The 18,400-nt window shown below is 42.9% G+C and overlaps 1 protein-coding gene across 4 annotated transcripts in view; it reads right to left on the bottom strand.

Annotated features, from left to right (window-relative positions):
- Positions 1–18,400, bottom strand: part of NT5C2 (5'-nucleotidase, cytosolic II) — a 79,439-nt gene that overhangs the window by 27,107 nt on the left and 33,932 nt on the right. For 2 of the 4 annotated variants that reach the window (XM_038757696.1, XM_038757697.1), the window contains one exon: positions 8,395–8,468. In XM_038757696.1, coding sequence (XP_038613624.1) covers positions 8,395–8,468 — 74 coding nt within the window. Of the gene's footprint in view, positions 1–8,394; positions 8,493–13,739; positions 13,867–18,400 lie in introns of those variants that run through there. The other 2 variants (XM_038757698.1, XM_038757695.1) reach the window with 2 other exon arrangements.

Below are 18,400 nucleotides of genomic sequence, written 5' to 3'. Positions count from 1 at the left end.
ACACACATTTAACTGGATGGCCCTTTCCACCTTTGTGGCTGGAGAGTTTAGGGGTTAAGGTTTTCAACTGGGTTGCATGTGCCGGTTTGCCTTTAAGTAGTTGTTTTGTCTAATTTTTCTTAAAGTCTCTTGTTCCTGTAAGTCTGGCCTTTCGTTTAGAAAGTCTGGGACAGATTACCCATCTTGGTTTTCCACAATGGCTGTCCATATTTTTGGTACCGCTTGGTTGCCTGTATAATTTAGACACAAAAAGATCCCCTTCCTTCCTTCACATACGAACAGCATATCCCCCTCAGAGACCCAAACTACTGCCAGGCAGCAGATACCATATTTTATAAAGCCATAAGAGACCAGAGCAACCTTTCATTCAGCAGAAACTTGTAACAAGTTTCACACTGAAGTGCTGCTGTGAAATATTTTAACCACACCCACCCAATTTTTTTCTGAAGTCCCAATGTCAAAGCCAGTCAGATAAATGCATCAGGTTTCTCCTACATTATGGCATATTTATTTCTCTGATTTACTAAGAAGCTTAATGAAATGAAAGGCCCCTCCTCACCATAAGTTCAGGCCAGCAAAACCGGAAAATATTGAGAATATGAAGAGTATACCTGAGTGAGCAATTTAATCTCCAGAATTACATCATTCACTTGAGTTGATCCTCTAAATAGGCCCAATAACACTAAGATCAATTATCACCAGATAATGACTTAGAAAAGTCAAGAACACTGAAAGAAATCATAAGTCACCTCATTCAGTGCATCTCAAAACATGAAGGCTGTGCCTAGCAGGACGACTCCAAAACAACAGAAACTAGAAACCGGTTTCAAGGTTTGCATTTCAAAATCATTCTGTTGGCCACTCAGGGTAGTTTCAAATTGGACCATGGGCATTTCAGCTTTATCAGTCGTGGAGGGATAAATGACAATGATCAGTTAGGGACGGATGCTAGGATGGGAGGGGAGAGGACATGGGGGGCGGGCAGGGGGTTGCAAGAGGGAGAAGAGCACAAGAAGTTGGCTTCTAAAACATTTTAGCAAGCACTGCACCACTATTTCTTCCCTAGTCTTCGCCCTCGCACTTGGATTTGCACCATTTTTTCCCACCCCTTCCTCAGCCCCATATAGCTGTAATTTATTTATATTAATGTCTGTATCCCCTCTAGACTGTAGGTTTCTTGTGGGCAGGGAACATGTCAACCAACTCTGTTGTACTGTACTCCCTCGAGCTGTTAGAACAGTGCTCTGCACACAGTAAACACTCAGTAAATATGACTGATTGAGGCATTTTTGACTGGTTTTTAAATCATGGTTTCATCAAGTTTCTTTGCTCAAACATGGGGTCAATGTTTTTCTTTTAATGAAAATAGTTCCAAATTTCTTCTTTATGTTAATAACTGAATCGCAAAGTTAAGGAGGGAGAGGCATGTTGAATATTTTTAACGGATTGTGTCCATTTTCTTCTTATAGTGGAATGCATGCATTTTTATCTATCAACGGCCTGATCTCTGATTGCCATGAGTTCACTTCACCAGCTTGTTACTGAACTCAGAGCAACTCAGTGCTTGGCACATAGTAAGCACCTAACAAATACCAACATTATTATACCTCAATCCCTGACCTTCTTTAAGCAGCAGGAGATGCCTGGGCACAGAGATGGATTCTGCCCCCAAATGAGTTTATCTGTGACTGTAAAGTTCTTCGGTGCACTTCAGATACCTACAGGGCACTGAGTGTGCCACAATCCTTCCTTAGATCCCCTTCTTCCCTGTGATTTATGGAAGAGTCTTTGATGTGGCCATTTTTAGTTAGGATTTAAACTGGACAACAGACACGTTATCTCAGGGTCCAAGCCTCCAAGTTAGCTCACCATGTGGAAAAATGTTTATTTAAAGGCCAAGTGACTTTTGCCAAGTCAAACAATAGTTAAGCAAGGTTTGTGAGGGCAGCTCATGTGAGGGAGGCCAAGCAGCACTAGCCAGAGCGGCCAATCCTGGGGGAACAGGAGGACTCTTGGATCTGACACTCATGTGCCCTTCCACTAGCCACTGGCCTTGATCCTTCTGCCCTGATTTTTAATAATTAATAATAGTAATACTAATAATTTTGGTATTTGTTAAGCGCTTACTATGTGGAAAGCACTGCTCTAAGCGCTGGGGAGGAAACAAGGTGATCAGGTTGTCCCATGTGGGGCTCACAGCCTTAATCCCCATTTTACAGATGAGGGAACTGAGGCACAGAGAAGTTAAGTGACTTGCCCAAAGTCACACAGCTTTCTTGCTTCCCTCCCCTAGTCCTCTCAGGCTCTTAAGGATGTTATCCAAAAGGCTTTGAACGTCTCAGAGAAGCAGCGTTGGCTTGAGAAGCAATGTAGCTTAATGGAAAGAGCACAGCCCTGGGAGTCAGAAGACCTAGGTTAGAACCCCCAGCTCCATCACTTTCTTGTTGTGTGACCTTGGACAAGTCATTTCACTTTTCTTAGTTCCCTCACCTGAAAAACGGGGATTCAAGACCTGTTCTCCTTCCTACTTGACAGTGAGCCCCATGTGGGAAGTGATGATCTTGTGACCCCAGCACTTAGTACAGTGCTTGATGCAAAATAAACACTTAACAAATACCACATTTATTATTATAAATGTATATGAAATAACTATAAGGCTGATTCCCTATGGTATTTACTCTGATCCAGGCAACAAAGTCAGTCAGTCAATGGTATTTCTCCAGTTATTGTGTGCAGACTGTAAGCCTGCTGTGGGCAGGGAATATGCCTGTTTATTGTTGAATTGAACTCTTCCGAGCGCTTAGTTCAGAGCTCTGCACATAGTAAAGCACTCAAATACGATTTACTGAATGAATGGATGCAGAGCATAGCATTGGATTTTCTTTCAACTGAAACAATTTTTGAGTGCTTTCTTTTTCATCGAAGGAGATAAGTCATCTCCCTGCACCTGGTCAGAGTTTCTTTGACAGAATGGAAAGTTCTGCATTTAACCATGGACCTCTTCCTTGCTCCAGTTTGATTCCACGAATACTAATCCCGCACTAGAGGCATTACTTCATTTCTATGGAAACCGGCTGTGAGGCCAAAATACGGGCTTATCTCTTCCGGAAAGAGCTAAGCAGAAAGATGAAATGACTACTCAGGGAAGTTCATGCTAGACAGCAATCCTTAAAAAACAAATAGCTGACCAAAGGCAGGCTGTTTTTTGAAATATAAAATGAGAATCTAACCAGCTCACATTTTTACCGTTGCTAGCCAGGCCCCCCGCAAGATGGGGAGCTGGATGCAAAGGTTTTAGCCTATTACCAGAGGGTGATGTGTGGTCAAAGCTTTGGCTAGAAAGATGTCACTTACTACCCCTGGGGCCCTCTGGAAGCATGAGGTTAAATCACCTTGGACAAATAGATTTGTTCTCACTCTCTCAACAGCTGTTGGCGAATATTCAGCTTCTTAAAGAAACCACTTTCTGCAGATTAGCGGTTTGTCAGAAGGTGATTTATTATGATGTGCTGGTGACATAAGTTCTCTGACTGTGTCATTTGCTTCATCAGAAGAGAATTTATCCGTTGAAACAGTGACAGATGTCTAGGTACATTGCAAAGCTTTAAATAGCAGAACGCATAACAATGCTTGGAAGCAGTATGTGGTTGGCTATCAACTACCGAAAATTAAAAATGCACTCCAAAAACGCAAATCAAGCAGGTGTCAATTCTCAATTAGTTTTTCATTGTAAGTATACACCAGGGGGCCGACAGTAATACATACTCAGCAAACTAGTTATTTTTACTATCCTTTAGTACCGGTATAAAAGAAACAAGAAAAAAATTGTACACGTACAGCACCTTCTTAAAACAATAGAGCAAATAAATTGTAGGCAATCATTCATATTTGAGTCTAATCACTGGGTGGGAAGGCATGGCACATAGTAAGCACTTAACAATACCATTTTTTTTTTAAAAAAGAGGGTAAAGTATTTCGGGGACAACTTCTCGCTCAACATTACCAATTAGTACCTGCAGTGGTAAGCAGGCACTTCAGTTTTCTCCAGGCTCATTTTCTGGCCTTAGCACGGAATTCAGTCGGTGAAGCGGCTCATTATTGTGTGTGTGTCTGTGTGTGTGTGCTGCCCAAGCCCTATCACCGGAAAACGGCAACTCAATCAATCAATCAATCAATCGCATTTATTGAGCGCTTACTGTGTGCAGAGCACTGTACTAAGCGCTTGGGAAGTACAAGTTGGCAACATATAGAGACAGTCCCTACCCAACAGTGGGCTCACAGTCTAGAAGGGGGAGACAGAGAACAAAACCAAACATATTAACAAAATAAAATAAATAGAATACATATGTACAAGTAAAATAAATAGAGTAATAAATATGTACAAACATATATACATATACATATATAACTCCTGGGATGACTCCTAGCCTGAGGTTGGAGAATTTCCACCACCAACCAACTGTATTTACTGAGCACTTACTGCGATTTGATTTGATTATGGTACTGTGCGCTTGGGAGAGTACAATATAACAGACCCATTTCCTGCCCACAGTGAACTTACAGTCACTGCCCTAATGCTGGCAAATAATGATAGGGAAGAAGTAATTCCCCCAGGACCTCATGCCCTGCCTTCCAGTCGGGAGTATGAACTGGAAGGGGAGGGGATGGTGTGAAGCAGAGCTGTGCTGGAGAAAGCACATGAAAATGGCCCTGGGTCAGGGGAGAACCACCTACGCTCCAGACCAAAACGAAGAAATTAGTTCCTAAGGCAGAAGCTATGAATTTACCAGGAAATCTGGCTAAAAGGGCAGTGACAAAAGGAACAGGGTACCAAGCCCTCGGAAGCCTCTCCCCTTCTCCCTTAGGAGGACGATGGGCACTCGGCTGCTGTCAGACCCTGGACAGGGCAAACACTGCATCACCGCTCACCAAATCCCACCACATCATAAAGAGGGATGGTCCACTGAAGTTTCAAGAGAAAGTTCTCAGGATAAGCAGAGAGAGAAACTTCTCTCTACAGTTGATGCCCACACCTGGAATTTGTTCACATAAATTCAAAAGGTTATAACTATTAATTCCTCCTGAACACAGAAGTCAGTTGATGAGGCTCCTTGCTAAAAAAAAGCACTTAACTGCCTTCAGGAAAAATGATCCGTATCGAATTTAAAAAAAAATTCAACAATAAATGAAAAAATAAGGGAAATGCAGGGGGATATTTTACCCCGTTATTCCTCTATGGCTATAAATCTCCAGAGAACAGACTTACTTAGATATCCAGTGAGGTTACTGAAGATAATAGTCAGAACTCTCTTCTGTCAGGATCTCTTACATAAAAGGAAAGCTGGGAATGGAAGGGACTTCCTTTACAGGCTGGTCACGGAGGCCTCTCTTGTTTTTTGGGTTGAAACAAGAAGAAACCTAGCCCCGCGGGTTGGACTAATTGGAAGATTGGGCTCCAGTCCCAGTTTTGTCAAGTGGTCAACTTTGAAAATAGCTTTTTAATGCACTGGCTAAAATCCCGAGTAATAAATGTTACATGGCCCTCAACTTTGGGGTATTTAAGTTGTGGTCTTTATAATGTAGGTAGTTTGGGGTCCAAATTTGTGTGTGTGTGCGCATGCATATTCTTTAAGAAAAAGGGAAAAGAACAGAGGAAATTAATAACAATGTGGCAAATCACTCTGTTCTACATGTGGCCTACCACCAAGGTCGTAATTTGTCTCTGATGCACTTTAAAATACTGACTCATACTGGGGACACAGGTACTGAAGAGGAGCGATACTGATGTTTGAAAGGCATTGGCTTTGATGTGAAAACTCAAAGCTCCCGCCTCTGAGTTCTTTGCCGCTGGGACTTACCATCTCTGGGCTAAGCACATTAACTGCCTGCACCTGGGAATTTCCCCACTATGTAATTCTGCAATTTTCCTCTTCAAACTGTTATAGACTACCATAAACTATGAAATTAAAAGCCTAAATTTCATATCTTTTATATACAGCATTGTACCTTTAATAAGTGCGGCCCCTTCCTTTTCTCAGATTTTAAAAAAAAAGGTATCATTGAGCTGGGAACAAACCTTAAGAGTTTTGAAATTGCTTTTCTCCTTTCACTAACGCTGGCATATGAGACTAGGAACTCAAAGCCGTAAGGGAAAAACTCTGTTGGTTACTTCACTCTTCTGAAACAAAATGAAACTTTATCATTAATAATCAGAGGCTGGGTTGGAGGGTGGTGGGGATAGGAAAATGGTGACTTGTTCCATTAACTAGTCGATATTTCTTAATTTCAGTGATTAAACCAGAATTATTAACAAGCTGCCTATTCCGCTATGACACTGGATTCAAAAGCACCGATTTTTTTCAACTCCTTTGGCCATACACCTTTTCCAAGGGTCCTAATTCTAATAATAATCATCAAAAATAATGTCCTTTGACAACACTAGGCTTAATACGGTCACCAAATTCTCCTCCTCAGGTGTATGCTATACAACAATATATGCATGACAAAAAGAAGAAAACTGAAAAAGGGAGGTCAACGCCTCTTTTGGGAGAAGGATGGACAGAGTCTGGTAAACCTGGGGCATTTGGCTTCACACCAAACTAAAGTTCTGTGATATTATGGTGATCTCCAACCGGTCCTGCCACAACAGGGACATCTGGATTTCTTAGCAGTTTCTACAGGTCCGTTGCTGAAGGCTTCGAGAAGCCCCGGACACAAAAGATTTAGAAACAGCAAACATCAGCATGGCAAAGGGCAATCTTAATGTGTTCACACTGTGCAAGGAACTCCAGTTTCTTGCTATTCCTCTCCTTCTAGACTGTGAGCCCACTGTTGGGTAGGGACTGTCTCTATATGTTGCCGACTTGTACTTCCCAAGCGCTTAGTACAGTGCTCAGCACACAGTAAGTGCTCAATAAGTATGATTGATTGATTAATAGCAGGGTTGGAATTCTGACAGGCAAAGGAAGGCCTTCGCCGATGCTTCCTCTGCAGACAGGCCTGACTTTGGAGAATCAGACCGGCCTCGGGCTTCTGTGAACTTCCACCAGCCTCCGCTTGCAATTAGGAAATTGCAGGAGAGTTTGGAATTCACGGGGGGGGAAAGAAATGAGGAAATCTAAACAGACTACAAGAAGAGGCAGGGAGGAGGAGAGGAACAATCCATTTCCGCGAAGCATCAAATTAGTTTGGTGGGATTTGGGTTCTGTTCCTGTGTGTTCTGGACTTCCTTGCTGTGATGCAACTATATCTGTGTTCTTCCATGGCACAGGCCAGGTCAAAAGCGATCCCGACTAGGTATGACGGGACTGGAAACCCTGCGTCCTGCCCTCACTTAGCCCTCCAACGGCTGGGATAGTTGCGGCAGAGCGACATTTTGGAGTTGTTCACAGCCAAGCCAACCCGGAATAGAGGCCCGGGCCTCCCGGTGGAGCAGTGGAATGTCGGCTGAAATGGACCAGGAAAAAAGCTCGGCTCTGCTCTGCGGTTCAGCTTGGTCAGCTAAACGGGGGCCTGTGCAGACTCAGACCAAGCTGAGGATTTCGGGTCTGGGCGAAGCCCCCAGAGCTGGAACTAGAACACCGAGCTCTCTTCACTTCCAGGGTCCTTCTGCTACATCACAGAGCCTCCCACAAAACATTAGAAATCACTCATATAAAACATGACAGCATTCACCGCCATGAAAAGATTAGTTATCTGTTAGCTTCTCATATCAATCACTGGTATTTATTGAGTGCTTACTACGTGCAGAGCATTATACTAGGAGCGTGGGAGACTATCACAAAACAGAGTTGGCAGACACGTCCCCCACCCACATCAAGCTTACGGTCCAGAGGAATATCTCATTTTTAGGATAAATGTCAATATTTCCACTCATAACTGCTAAAAGAATTTTACAAAATTGTAAGGACATTATTATTAACGATAACAGTGGCATTTAAGCACGTACTAAGCATAAAGCACAATGCTAAGCGTGGGGCAGATATGAGATAATTCAGTCAAAGTCCCTGTCCCACTGGGGGTTCACAATCTAAGTAGGAGAGGGAACAGGTAGTTAATTTCCATTTTACAGATAAGGAAATTGAGACACACATAAGTTAGTGACATCCCTATGGTCACACAGCAGGAAAGTGGCAGAGCCGGGGTTAGAACCCCGCGATCCATGCTCCCTCCACTACTACTACTAATAATTATAATAATAATAATTATAATAATGTTGGTATTTGTTAAGCGCTATGTGCCAAGCACTGTTCTAAGTGCTGGTGGGGGGGATACAAGGTAATCAAGGTTGTTCCACGTGGAGCTCACAGTCTTGTGAGCCAGCTAAGTTATTGTCAAAAGTCCTCTTTCAAGTTACCAAGCAATAAGGGAATAAAAAATATAAAAGATACTCACCAGCAAGAGTGTAATCCATATCAAAACCAAAGCATTTTATCTTCTCCATGGCTAAACTCCGATTCACAAACACCCTAGAGGAAGATAAGGAACAAGGCCTACGTCACTTAGATCTGCACCAAAGGTTTTTTGGGGTACAGAAATGTTTGTAACTACCCTGATGCTTAGTACAGTGCCTGGCACGTAGTAAGCACTTGAATACCATTAAAAAAATGCTCACTTTCCCAATCTGCCCTTTAAGGAAATATGACCAACTATTCATTCATTCATTCAATTGCACTTATTGAGCGCTTACTGTGTGCAGAGCACTGTACTAAATGCTTGGGAAGTACAAGTTGGCAACATATAGAGACGGTCCCTACCCAGCAACGGGCTCACAGGCTAGAAGGGGGAGACAGACAACAGAACAAAACATGTAGACAGGTGTCAAAACAAATAGAATTAAAGCCATATGCACATCATTAACAAAATAAATAGAATAGTAAATATGTACAAGTAAAACAGAGTAATAAATCTGCACAAATATATATACTGTGGGGAGGGGAAGGAGGTAGGGCAGGGGGGATGGGGAAGAGGAGAGGAAAAAGAGGGCTCAGTCTGGAAATTCATTCAATCGTATTTATTGAGCGCTTACTGTGTGCAGAGCACTGTACTAAGCACTTGGTAAGTACAAGTCTTTACAAGAAGAGTAGACTTTCATTCCTATGCAACCTCTTCTTCCTTCATTTCTGGTGGTTCTTTTACCACGGATTTCAATTTCTAATTTTCCATTTTCTTTCCTTACTTCATTAAAGAATTTTTCTACTTCTGGACCCTCCTTCATCCTTTGAAAAAAATAGCTCTGTAAGGAATTGTGGAGACTCTTTTGCCATACAGACCAGTGACTTCATATTTTTACGGCCTCGAGCGGAAACCACTGATCATTGGCCTTCAGCCTCTCTATCAGTTTTCTCCTTCCTACAGATCTGCTCATCTGCCCTACTACTCTCTAGTTTATACTTTGGAAAGGCCTCCTGGAGGAGGTGAGCTCTCAGTAGGGCTTTGAAGGGAGGAAGAGAGTTGCTTGGCGGATTTGTGGAGGGAGAGCATTCCAGGCCAAGGGGGAAGGACGTGGGCCGGGGGTCGACGGCGGGACAGGTGAGAACGAGGTACAGTGAGGAGGTTCGCGGCAGAGAAGCGGAGGGTCCAGTTCTTTTTTTTACAGAGTGAAGCAAATAAGCAATCAATCAACCAAAAAAATTTAATGAGTACCTACTGTGTGCAGCACACTGTACCACGTGCTTGGGAATGTACAATTCAACAGAGTTGGTGGACGGATTCCTACCCACAAGGAGCAATCGACAGTATTTACTGAGCACTTACTCCAAGCAGAGCACTGTACTAAGCACTTGGGAGAGTGCAATAGTGTAGACATGATTCCTGCTCTCAAGGACTTTACAGTCCCTGAAAATAAATGGAGAGTTTGATGCATCCAGATTCAATCAGTCGTGTCCCGTGGCATTAGTGAATAGACTTCCCTTTTCTTCCCAAACACAAACCCTAAGACATGTTAATTTCTGGGCTCCTCGGCCTGCCTTGGCAACTCTGAAGGACGAGAGAAAACCAACCATCCTACTGCAAACTGGTCCTTCTTGATCAAAGTATTTCCCCACGTAGCCATAGTTTATTTATAATCCTGACTGCCTCCCCCTTCTAGACTGCAAGCCTGTTGTGGGCAAGGAATATGTCTACCAACTCTTGTTGTACTCTCCCAAACGCTTAGTACACTGCTCTGCACATGGTAGGTGCTCAATAAATACGATAGATTCCTGAGCAACTCCTTTGCATGGAACACTGAGCTGGATGCTTAGAGAATGGTACGGAGAAAATTAGACAGAGACCTGCCCTCAAGGCACGAACAATCTATGGGAGTGGACAAACATAGAAACACTGAGTAACACAATTTACAAATTTTTAATTAAACATAAGAAACAACTTCTGCCTGGGAAGATACCTCAGGATCACACAGCAGATTCTCTCCCACCCAACCCCAAGGTCCATTATGAAGAAGGATTTGCGCTACTGCCTACGCTCCGGAGACCCTGAAACGTTGTTTAAAAGGCACGCACTTTAATTTCCCAAGCGCTCTCACATTACTCATCTCATTTTTGCTCTCGCAGCTGTGAGGTCGGTAGAAAAGCGAGCATTATTTCCCCCATTATGCAGTTGAAGAAATTGAGACAGAGAGGTTAAGTGACTTGCCTAAGGTCACACAGCAGGCTGGGAGCAGAGCGCAGGCTCGAACCAAGATCAATGGGTTTCCACACCGGCACTCTTTCACTATACCACATTGCCTCCCCTCCCTGGCAGGTGCTGCCTTTCCCAAAGTGCACCCCACCACACCCCAAAACAAATTCCTGCACATCTTCTAGCCTCGTGGCCATTTTTGAAGGAGGAGAGTACTGAGTTAAGGCTTTGACTCTCTGTACTCTAAGCCTCCTCCTGTTGATCTAGATTGCCAAGTGAAAGGGCAATGGAAGAAGTGAGTAAATTTTGAACTATCCCTGTGTTAAATTATCACCACCATAACCTATTACAGCCCACCTCAGAGCACCGACACAAATAGCATGTAGGCATGTGAAGGTCCTGGAATTTAAATTCTTTAAATTCAAGTTGGAGAACATAACCTGCATATACTCAAACTCCAATCAACATTGCTGTTAAATACCGGTCTTTTTGGCTGGCCGAATTATCTGTGCCTCTGTGAACTGAAGAAGCCATGATGCTCCTCTTCTCAGGAATGTTGAGAATATTCACAAAATTCAAGCTATACAACAGTTAACTCACTGGAGCAAGATCCTAAAGGAAACTGGTTTGGGGAGGGGCTCTTTCCCACACTAGAAGATGGAGGAGAACAGGCTGAAAGAAACCAAGGGACTAAAAAGTCATTATCCTTCTTCGGGAGATTAACCTCGCTAGCAAATAAATGGCCTGAATAATTCTCCAGAGAAAAGCCAAAGGCTCCAGTCCTTCCAAGGCTGCGGCCTCTCCCTAACTCTCTATGGAGATGTGACACTTCATGACTCCTTTGGCTCATGAAATCTCATTCAGCCGGCTCTAATGAGCAATCCTGCTGCTAGTATTCCCTAATCCCAAACGCTTAAATTCCCTTGGGACCTTGATGTACAAACAAGAGGCATCAGACACAAAGCAGCAAGTCCTGACCCTTGAAACTCTGAATTCTCAGCACTAAAGCATTAAGATTCTTCTACCCAGGCTGAGGGGCCAACTGGACCAAATCCATCATCTGAGCCTAAACAGCTGACATGCCTAAAATATTAGGAGATCACGGCAGGCAACGAGTGCCAGGACGGGAGTTGAAGGAACCTCTTCTCCTCGTAGAAGAGTCTGGCAGGAGGCAGGGGGGTGCGGGGTCGGGGGATGCTTGAAGCAATAAAATGACGAAAGAGTTTTTCAACTCTCCAAAACAGAGAAAACACAAACTGGCTTGCAGGGTCTCCCCGTTTCTAAGCCTGACTCAGACCTGGTTGGGATCGCTTGTGGCCTGGCCTGGGCCATTTAAGATTGCAGATACACTTGCATCCCAGCAAGGAAATCCGGAATCTCCTAGAAACAGGACACAAGTCCCTAGCCCAGCACGCCGCCAAAAGTAGCACTACCTTACTGAAAAACTGAGGGTAAAGGAAAGCTAGTTGAGGCAAAACCAGCAAGTCTGTTGCTGGTGCCGTCTTCATTATAAGATTAAACCACAGAGCTTTAAGAGTGATTGTTCCAAGGTTTTCAACCTTCTGGTTCCACCACTGTGATTGACTCCTCCACCCCGTCCTTCTCCACATGTGTCTTCCTCTTTGTGATACTGAGGCCGCTGGTACTTCTGTTGCTGCATCCCGTACAATGTAGAAGATGCATCTGGATCTCACCGGTGGCAAACGGAGAGGCAGCACCCTCCCCTCAATCAGGACAGCTTCTTATTCCAGAAGCTCAGTGGAAAGAGCCCGGGCTTGGGAGTCAGAGGTCATGGGTTCTAATCCCGGCTCGGCCACTTGTCAGCTGTGTGACTTTGGGTAAGTCACTTCACTTCTCTGTTCCCTCATCTGTAAAACGGGGATTAAGACTGCGAGACCCACGTGGGACAAACTAATCACCTTGTACCCCCCCACCAGCGCTTAGAACAGTGCTTCGAACATAATAAGCGCTTAACAAATGCCATCATTATTATTATTATTATTCGTGATGAGCCCTTATTCCCCACAGGAGCGGCTGTTAAATCTAAAGAGGAGAGTGCTATTTTTGCTCCCATCTCTAAGAAATGGAGAGAGAGAGAGAGAGAGAGAGAGAGAGAGAGAGAGAGAAAGGAATACACTTATGCCTTCCCGATCACCCCTCGCCTCGAGAGCGTGACCCCAAGGCAGTGTCCCGAAAGACTTTGCCACAGGAAAACACCTATCAAAAACACACAAATACACACACCACATACACCCCAGCTAAGGCATCCAAAACCCGCAGATGTAAGAGCAAGGGAACCAAACTACACTAACCAAATTCAAGACGACTCACACCTTGATTTGAACCAATTCCTCTGCTTTACCAGGAGACATCCCAAGACAGTAGGTGCTTCAGAAATGCCCATTTCATCACAGCAAATGTCGGCTCCCGCTTCACGCGGCATTTGAAACAAAAGGACCACCAACCACACCCACATGAGGAATCCAAAAGACCCTTGGCCCCAATGGTCAACAAGCTACTTTCCTGCTGATGGATACACATTTACTAAGCTGTTCTGATTTAGTCTCTTGCTGGCATGTACTCTGATGCTTGCTTTTTGGATAACTGAGTAACTTGGATTTAAGCAGTCTCTGTTCTGCTGAAGCGAATAGACCAGCTTCTGTAATTCACGGAGGTGAACTTGAAAATCCAAATGATCTTAGTCAAAGAATCCTAGTTCTATGTCAGAGCTCAGATTCAGGAATTCACGGGATACTGAGTACTTACAAAGAAGTCCCTGTGAAGCGTTTAGACCCGCAGAGGTGCTACAAATGCTTGAATGCAGTAATGCACCATACACATACACACCGATCCCAAGAAGAAGATGGTACAGCAGCTCTCTTGAACGTCATATTCCAGTACAATGAGGCACTGCAGGTTGGAGAACCAACTGGTGCCCAAAGTAATGTAAGCATCAACTACAAAAGGGAACGAGACCATCCACACGGCCTATTTATAAAATAGGAGACAAGAAATTCTTTCCTATAAGGAACATTAGCCTGCAATTCATTACGTATGAAATTTAAGGAGCAAATGCTTCAGAGTGCCAAGATCAAACTCATTATTCCCAAAAGCATTACCTCATCTGTCACTAGTCGTCCTCTTGCAAAGACTGAAGTTGTCTGACTCAAGTTTTAAAGTCACATTTCCAAGTTCCTTAAAAAATACTGCACGGAGAAGTTAGACAGCTCCGCTGGGTTTTGATCGAACTTCAGTGAACTGTTCGGTCTAAACCAGGCTGCTCGATTGCGCCTATCTTCTGCGGCAGGGCAGCGTTAGAGAAAACACCTCTGTGGCTAATTTAACTCGTCACTGGATATCACTGTGCTCCACACAAATCCATTTGGAATAGAATTTCTTTGGCAATGGTGTACTTTACTCCTAACCCCTCCCCTTCTGTCCCAGGAGTCATAGTTTCCTGGCAATCAGCCCAATGAAAGATGCAATAACAAATAAGACTAAAAGTTAAAAAAAAAAAAACCTTCACTGTAGCAGCTGAAGGATTTGGGCAAGGGTGAATTTAGAGAATAATATACGAATAAACAGAATGACCCAACTTTTCGAATGACAAACCAGGAGTTTCAACCTTCATGTCAGGTTACTAGGGAACGGGGAGGGATGGCAATATGAAGTTAGAATGGAGAGGAGAGGGGAGAGCAAATGATCTGAAGTTCATTTTTTTGGCCCTCACGTCAGAATTTTCCAAGAAAATTCCTGAGACCTCGCAGTCTAAAGGAATGTTATGGGTCTGCTCCTTTGCTAGGAAGTACTGTTAAGACATTGAGAGAACAAATATGTCACATGCAGGCAATAAACTTCTAATTATTGAAAGTGCTATATTACTTGCAGAAAAATACACTATCTTCCCGAATGGACAATGCAAGGGTTCAGGACCAAGCTATCAAAATGATGACTTTTTTTCAGTAGACTAAAGTTGAACAACTATCCTACATTTCATACGTTCCAGTCAACAGATGTTATACATTTGCTTTAAAATTTTTTTCAAGGGAATTAAACCCAGGAGATATACAGCAGCGTGGCTCAGTGGAAAGAGCACAGGCTTTGGAGTCAGAGGTCACGGGATCAAATCCCAGCTCCGCCACTTGTCAGCTGTGTGATTTTGGGCAAGTCACTTAACTTCCCTGGGCCTCAGTTACCTCATCTGTAAAATGGGGATTAAGACTGTGAGCCCCCTGTGGGCCAACCTGATCACCTTGTAACCTCCCCAGCGCTTAGAACAGTGCTTTGCACCTAGTAAGCGCTTAATACCGTCATTATTATGCAGCAGCCATACTAAGCTACCTCAGCATTCTCCATATTGCATGAAAACATCACAGTACATTAACATGTTAACAGCATGACACGTTTCCAATTTTTGTTTTATTCAAAATGACGGCCTGGGTCATCAAAAAATTCTATTTGTCTATATCCTGCTTATTTGAGAGAGAAGAAAAAAAGAAGAGGAAAGCGAAGGGGAAAATATGTTTAATGTTACTAACAATACTATTCATTTGTGTAGAACCTCCCCCCTCATCACCACCAAGGAATTCAAGGCACATTTTAAGGAATCTTCATGGAGTCTTTTTAAGTCACAAATATTGTCATTATCTCTAATTTTCAAAGACATAAACTGAGGAATGGGAGAGGACATTAGGTGACTTGAACGGTCAAGTGTTGGAAGTGAAAGAGGAACCAAACCCAGTACTTAGAACAGTGCTTGGCACATAGTAAGCACTTAACAAATACCATCATTATTATTATTACTTCTGTTTCTTACTTCAAATATCCAATTCTTACAAATCATCCTACATCCAAACAGAAATTTCTTCAGTGTCTGACCTGCTCCATTTCTCCCTGTCTAAGCTCTTGCCTCCTTTTTAGGAGCAGGGGTCGGGAGGTGAAGTTTGTGCGGTCAATTTCTAAAATGCAGCACGTTCTTCATGATTTCACTCGAAACTGTACTTTTAAAAGTAGGCCACCAGAACATTACTCTCTTCCACCTTTTCAAAGTCTTATTGAGGGCACATCTCCTCCAAGAGGCCTTCCCTGACTAAACCTCCCCCCGGCCCCGGCTTTCCTCTTCTCCCACTCCCATCTGGGTCACCTTACTTGCTCCCTTCGTTCATCCCCCCCATCCCTCCCCCAGCCTCATAGCAGTTGGGCACATATCTGTAATTTATTTATTTATGTTAATGTCTGTCTCCCACCCCCAGACTGTAAATTTAGTTGTGGGCAAGGAATGTGTCTGTTTATTATTGTACTATACTCTCCCAAGCACTTAGTATAGTGTTCTGCACACTGTAATGGCTCAATAAATACGACTGAATGAATGAACATAACTACCTAAGTAGGACTTTGACCAGGACAAGCTGGTGCAGAAAGGCATCAAAGGGGACAATAAGGCAAATGGATACATGAAACCGATTTTTCTGCTCTCCGAAAAAGCTTACCTGGAATAAAATAATGCCACCAAAGGGAAATAGTCATGAAATGCATTTTATGTGTTATCTTAAAGAGAGCATCTCTAGTAAAATAACACCACCAAACAACTCTAGGAGACTAATCCCTAACAAAGAGCATTGACCTCTAAATAGCTGATTCAGTTTCCTAAAGCTCTTGACTTTTCCAAAAGATCTCCGGTTTGGATGCTGATCAAAGCCAAATTTTATCTTAATAGATTAGAGACAACAGTCTGAGGTGGGGTGGCTAGAGGGGAATCTCATTTTCGCTGCCCTGACTTGAAAAGATGCTAGCTCCCGATTAACATTAAAAAATATCCTTTTAAGATTTCAAGTCGTGATAGCTACGTAAAGCTTGAACGATAATTGTGATAGTTGTTAAGTGCTTACTATGTGGCAGGCATTGTACCAAGCAGTAGAGATAACTGAATTGGACAGTCCCTGTCCCACATGGGGCTCATAGTCTTAATTCCCATTTTACAGATGAGGAACAGACACAGAGTAGTGAAGTGACTTGCCCAGGGTCACACAGCGGCCAAGTGGCAGAACCAGGATTAGAACCCAGGTCCTCTGACTCCCAAGTCGAGGCTCTTTCCACTAGGCCCTGCTGCTTCTCAATATATCTTATATTCGGAAGATGGGCTGATGTCAAACCAACAGTTCTCTTACCCCAAAATGCGAAAGTTATTAGCTGATGGCAAAAGAAAGGAATGGAGACCAAAAGCTGACCTCACTCCACAATTGTCCATATGCAATTCAAGATGCAGCTGCGGCACATCCATCTGTACAATACAGGAAGGGACCTAAGCACTCACGACAATCAAGAACTGATCACAGAGTCCAATGGGAGCCAGTGAGCCACGGAAACTCCAGACATTTTACTGGAGGACGAGGAAAGAATTCCTCTAAAACATATTTATGTTGTCTTTCTAAAAGATACCACACTTCAAGATGAATTTTCTCGAAGAAACATTGATTCTATTAACAGTGCAGTTGCTGGTCCTCAGCGTATGAATATGATACATTTACTTCAGTCAATTGGGTGAGAATTGTGATGGTTCAGAAATCAACTTCAGCTTTACTTAAGATGCGCGGGGCCAAAATGAATGTAAGATTTTAATGAATTTTTTTTTCTAGGGTGGTCTTAATTTTGTAAGTGATTTGGGGCCCTAAAAATCAGGTTTAAAATGAAGCAAAACACCAAAGTCCAAACCCAACTATAAATCATTTCAAGTCGGACTTTGGATCCCCAAACCAGAAACTACCACTTCTATTAAGGTAGGGACCGTCTCTATATGTTGCCAACTTCTACTTCCCAAGCGCTTAGTACAGTGCTCTGCACACAGTAAGCGCTCAATAAATACGATTGAATGAATGAATGAATGAATTTGTGAAGTTGTTCAAAATCCTGAAACAAAAAGTTACCCCTTCATCCATGGGATCGCACACAATATGTAAACATCTCTTTCAATTAAGCCTGCAGTTTTTGGGTTACCTCCTTCCTTCCCTAAGTGGGCAAAAAAGTTAGATTCTTCCTCCTCCTCTCCAACCTCCACCCCGAACAAAATTGACTTTGTTCTCTACCCCACAAATATTTTTCTTCCTAGTATTTGCACTATAGGACAAATATAACTATCCTTAAGCATATGTAACAATTTAACTTGGCCCCACTAAGTGCACTGGGTAAGCCACCAACTTCGATAAACAGATTTTAAAATTAGGTCTGTTAATTAAATGCATAAGCCCACCCACAGACAGAAATCACAAACCAATATGAACAGGCATTCAAAAACCCTTCAAAAATCACTCCTAGGTTTGTTAGGGGAGATGCAAAAATAATATAAAATACTCCTAACATTAAACAGGAGCATTCTCTGGCATCCCGAATCAGATTTAACAATGTTATTTGTTAATATGTTCATTAACAAATCTGCCCAGGTTTAGGATTTCAGAGAATGAACATTGATCATGATCTATTAATTATTAAAACAGAACTAAAAGCAAAATATTGAACCATTCTGAAGCCTCTTATATTCAGGACTAAAATTTAAAAAAATCATAGAGCCCACCTCTAAATCTTTTTACTTTTAGATAAAAAGGAATAGAGGACCACCTGCCCAGACAAATTAACTGCAAGGTACAGCCTGGCTAACCAGGTCTGGGTAAATCTGACAGCAGAAAATGATGCAAAACCAACAAGACACAGAGGTATATCCATGCTACTTTTAATTAGCATCTTTACAGAATAGAAATACGGAATACTCAACAATATTTAGACACAT

The sequence above is a fragment of the Tachyglossus aculeatus genome, chromosome 16, assembly GCF_015852505.1.
Source record: "Tachyglossus aculeatus isolate mTacAcu1 chromosome 16, mTacAcu1.pri, whole genome shotgun sequence".
Taxonomy (NCBI): domain Eukaryota; kingdom Metazoa; phylum Chordata; class Mammalia; order Monotremata; family Tachyglossidae; genus Tachyglossus; species Tachyglossus aculeatus.
The sequence above is the reverse complement of the archived record's forward strand: the minus strand, read 5'-3'. Positions and strand labels throughout refer to the sequence as shown.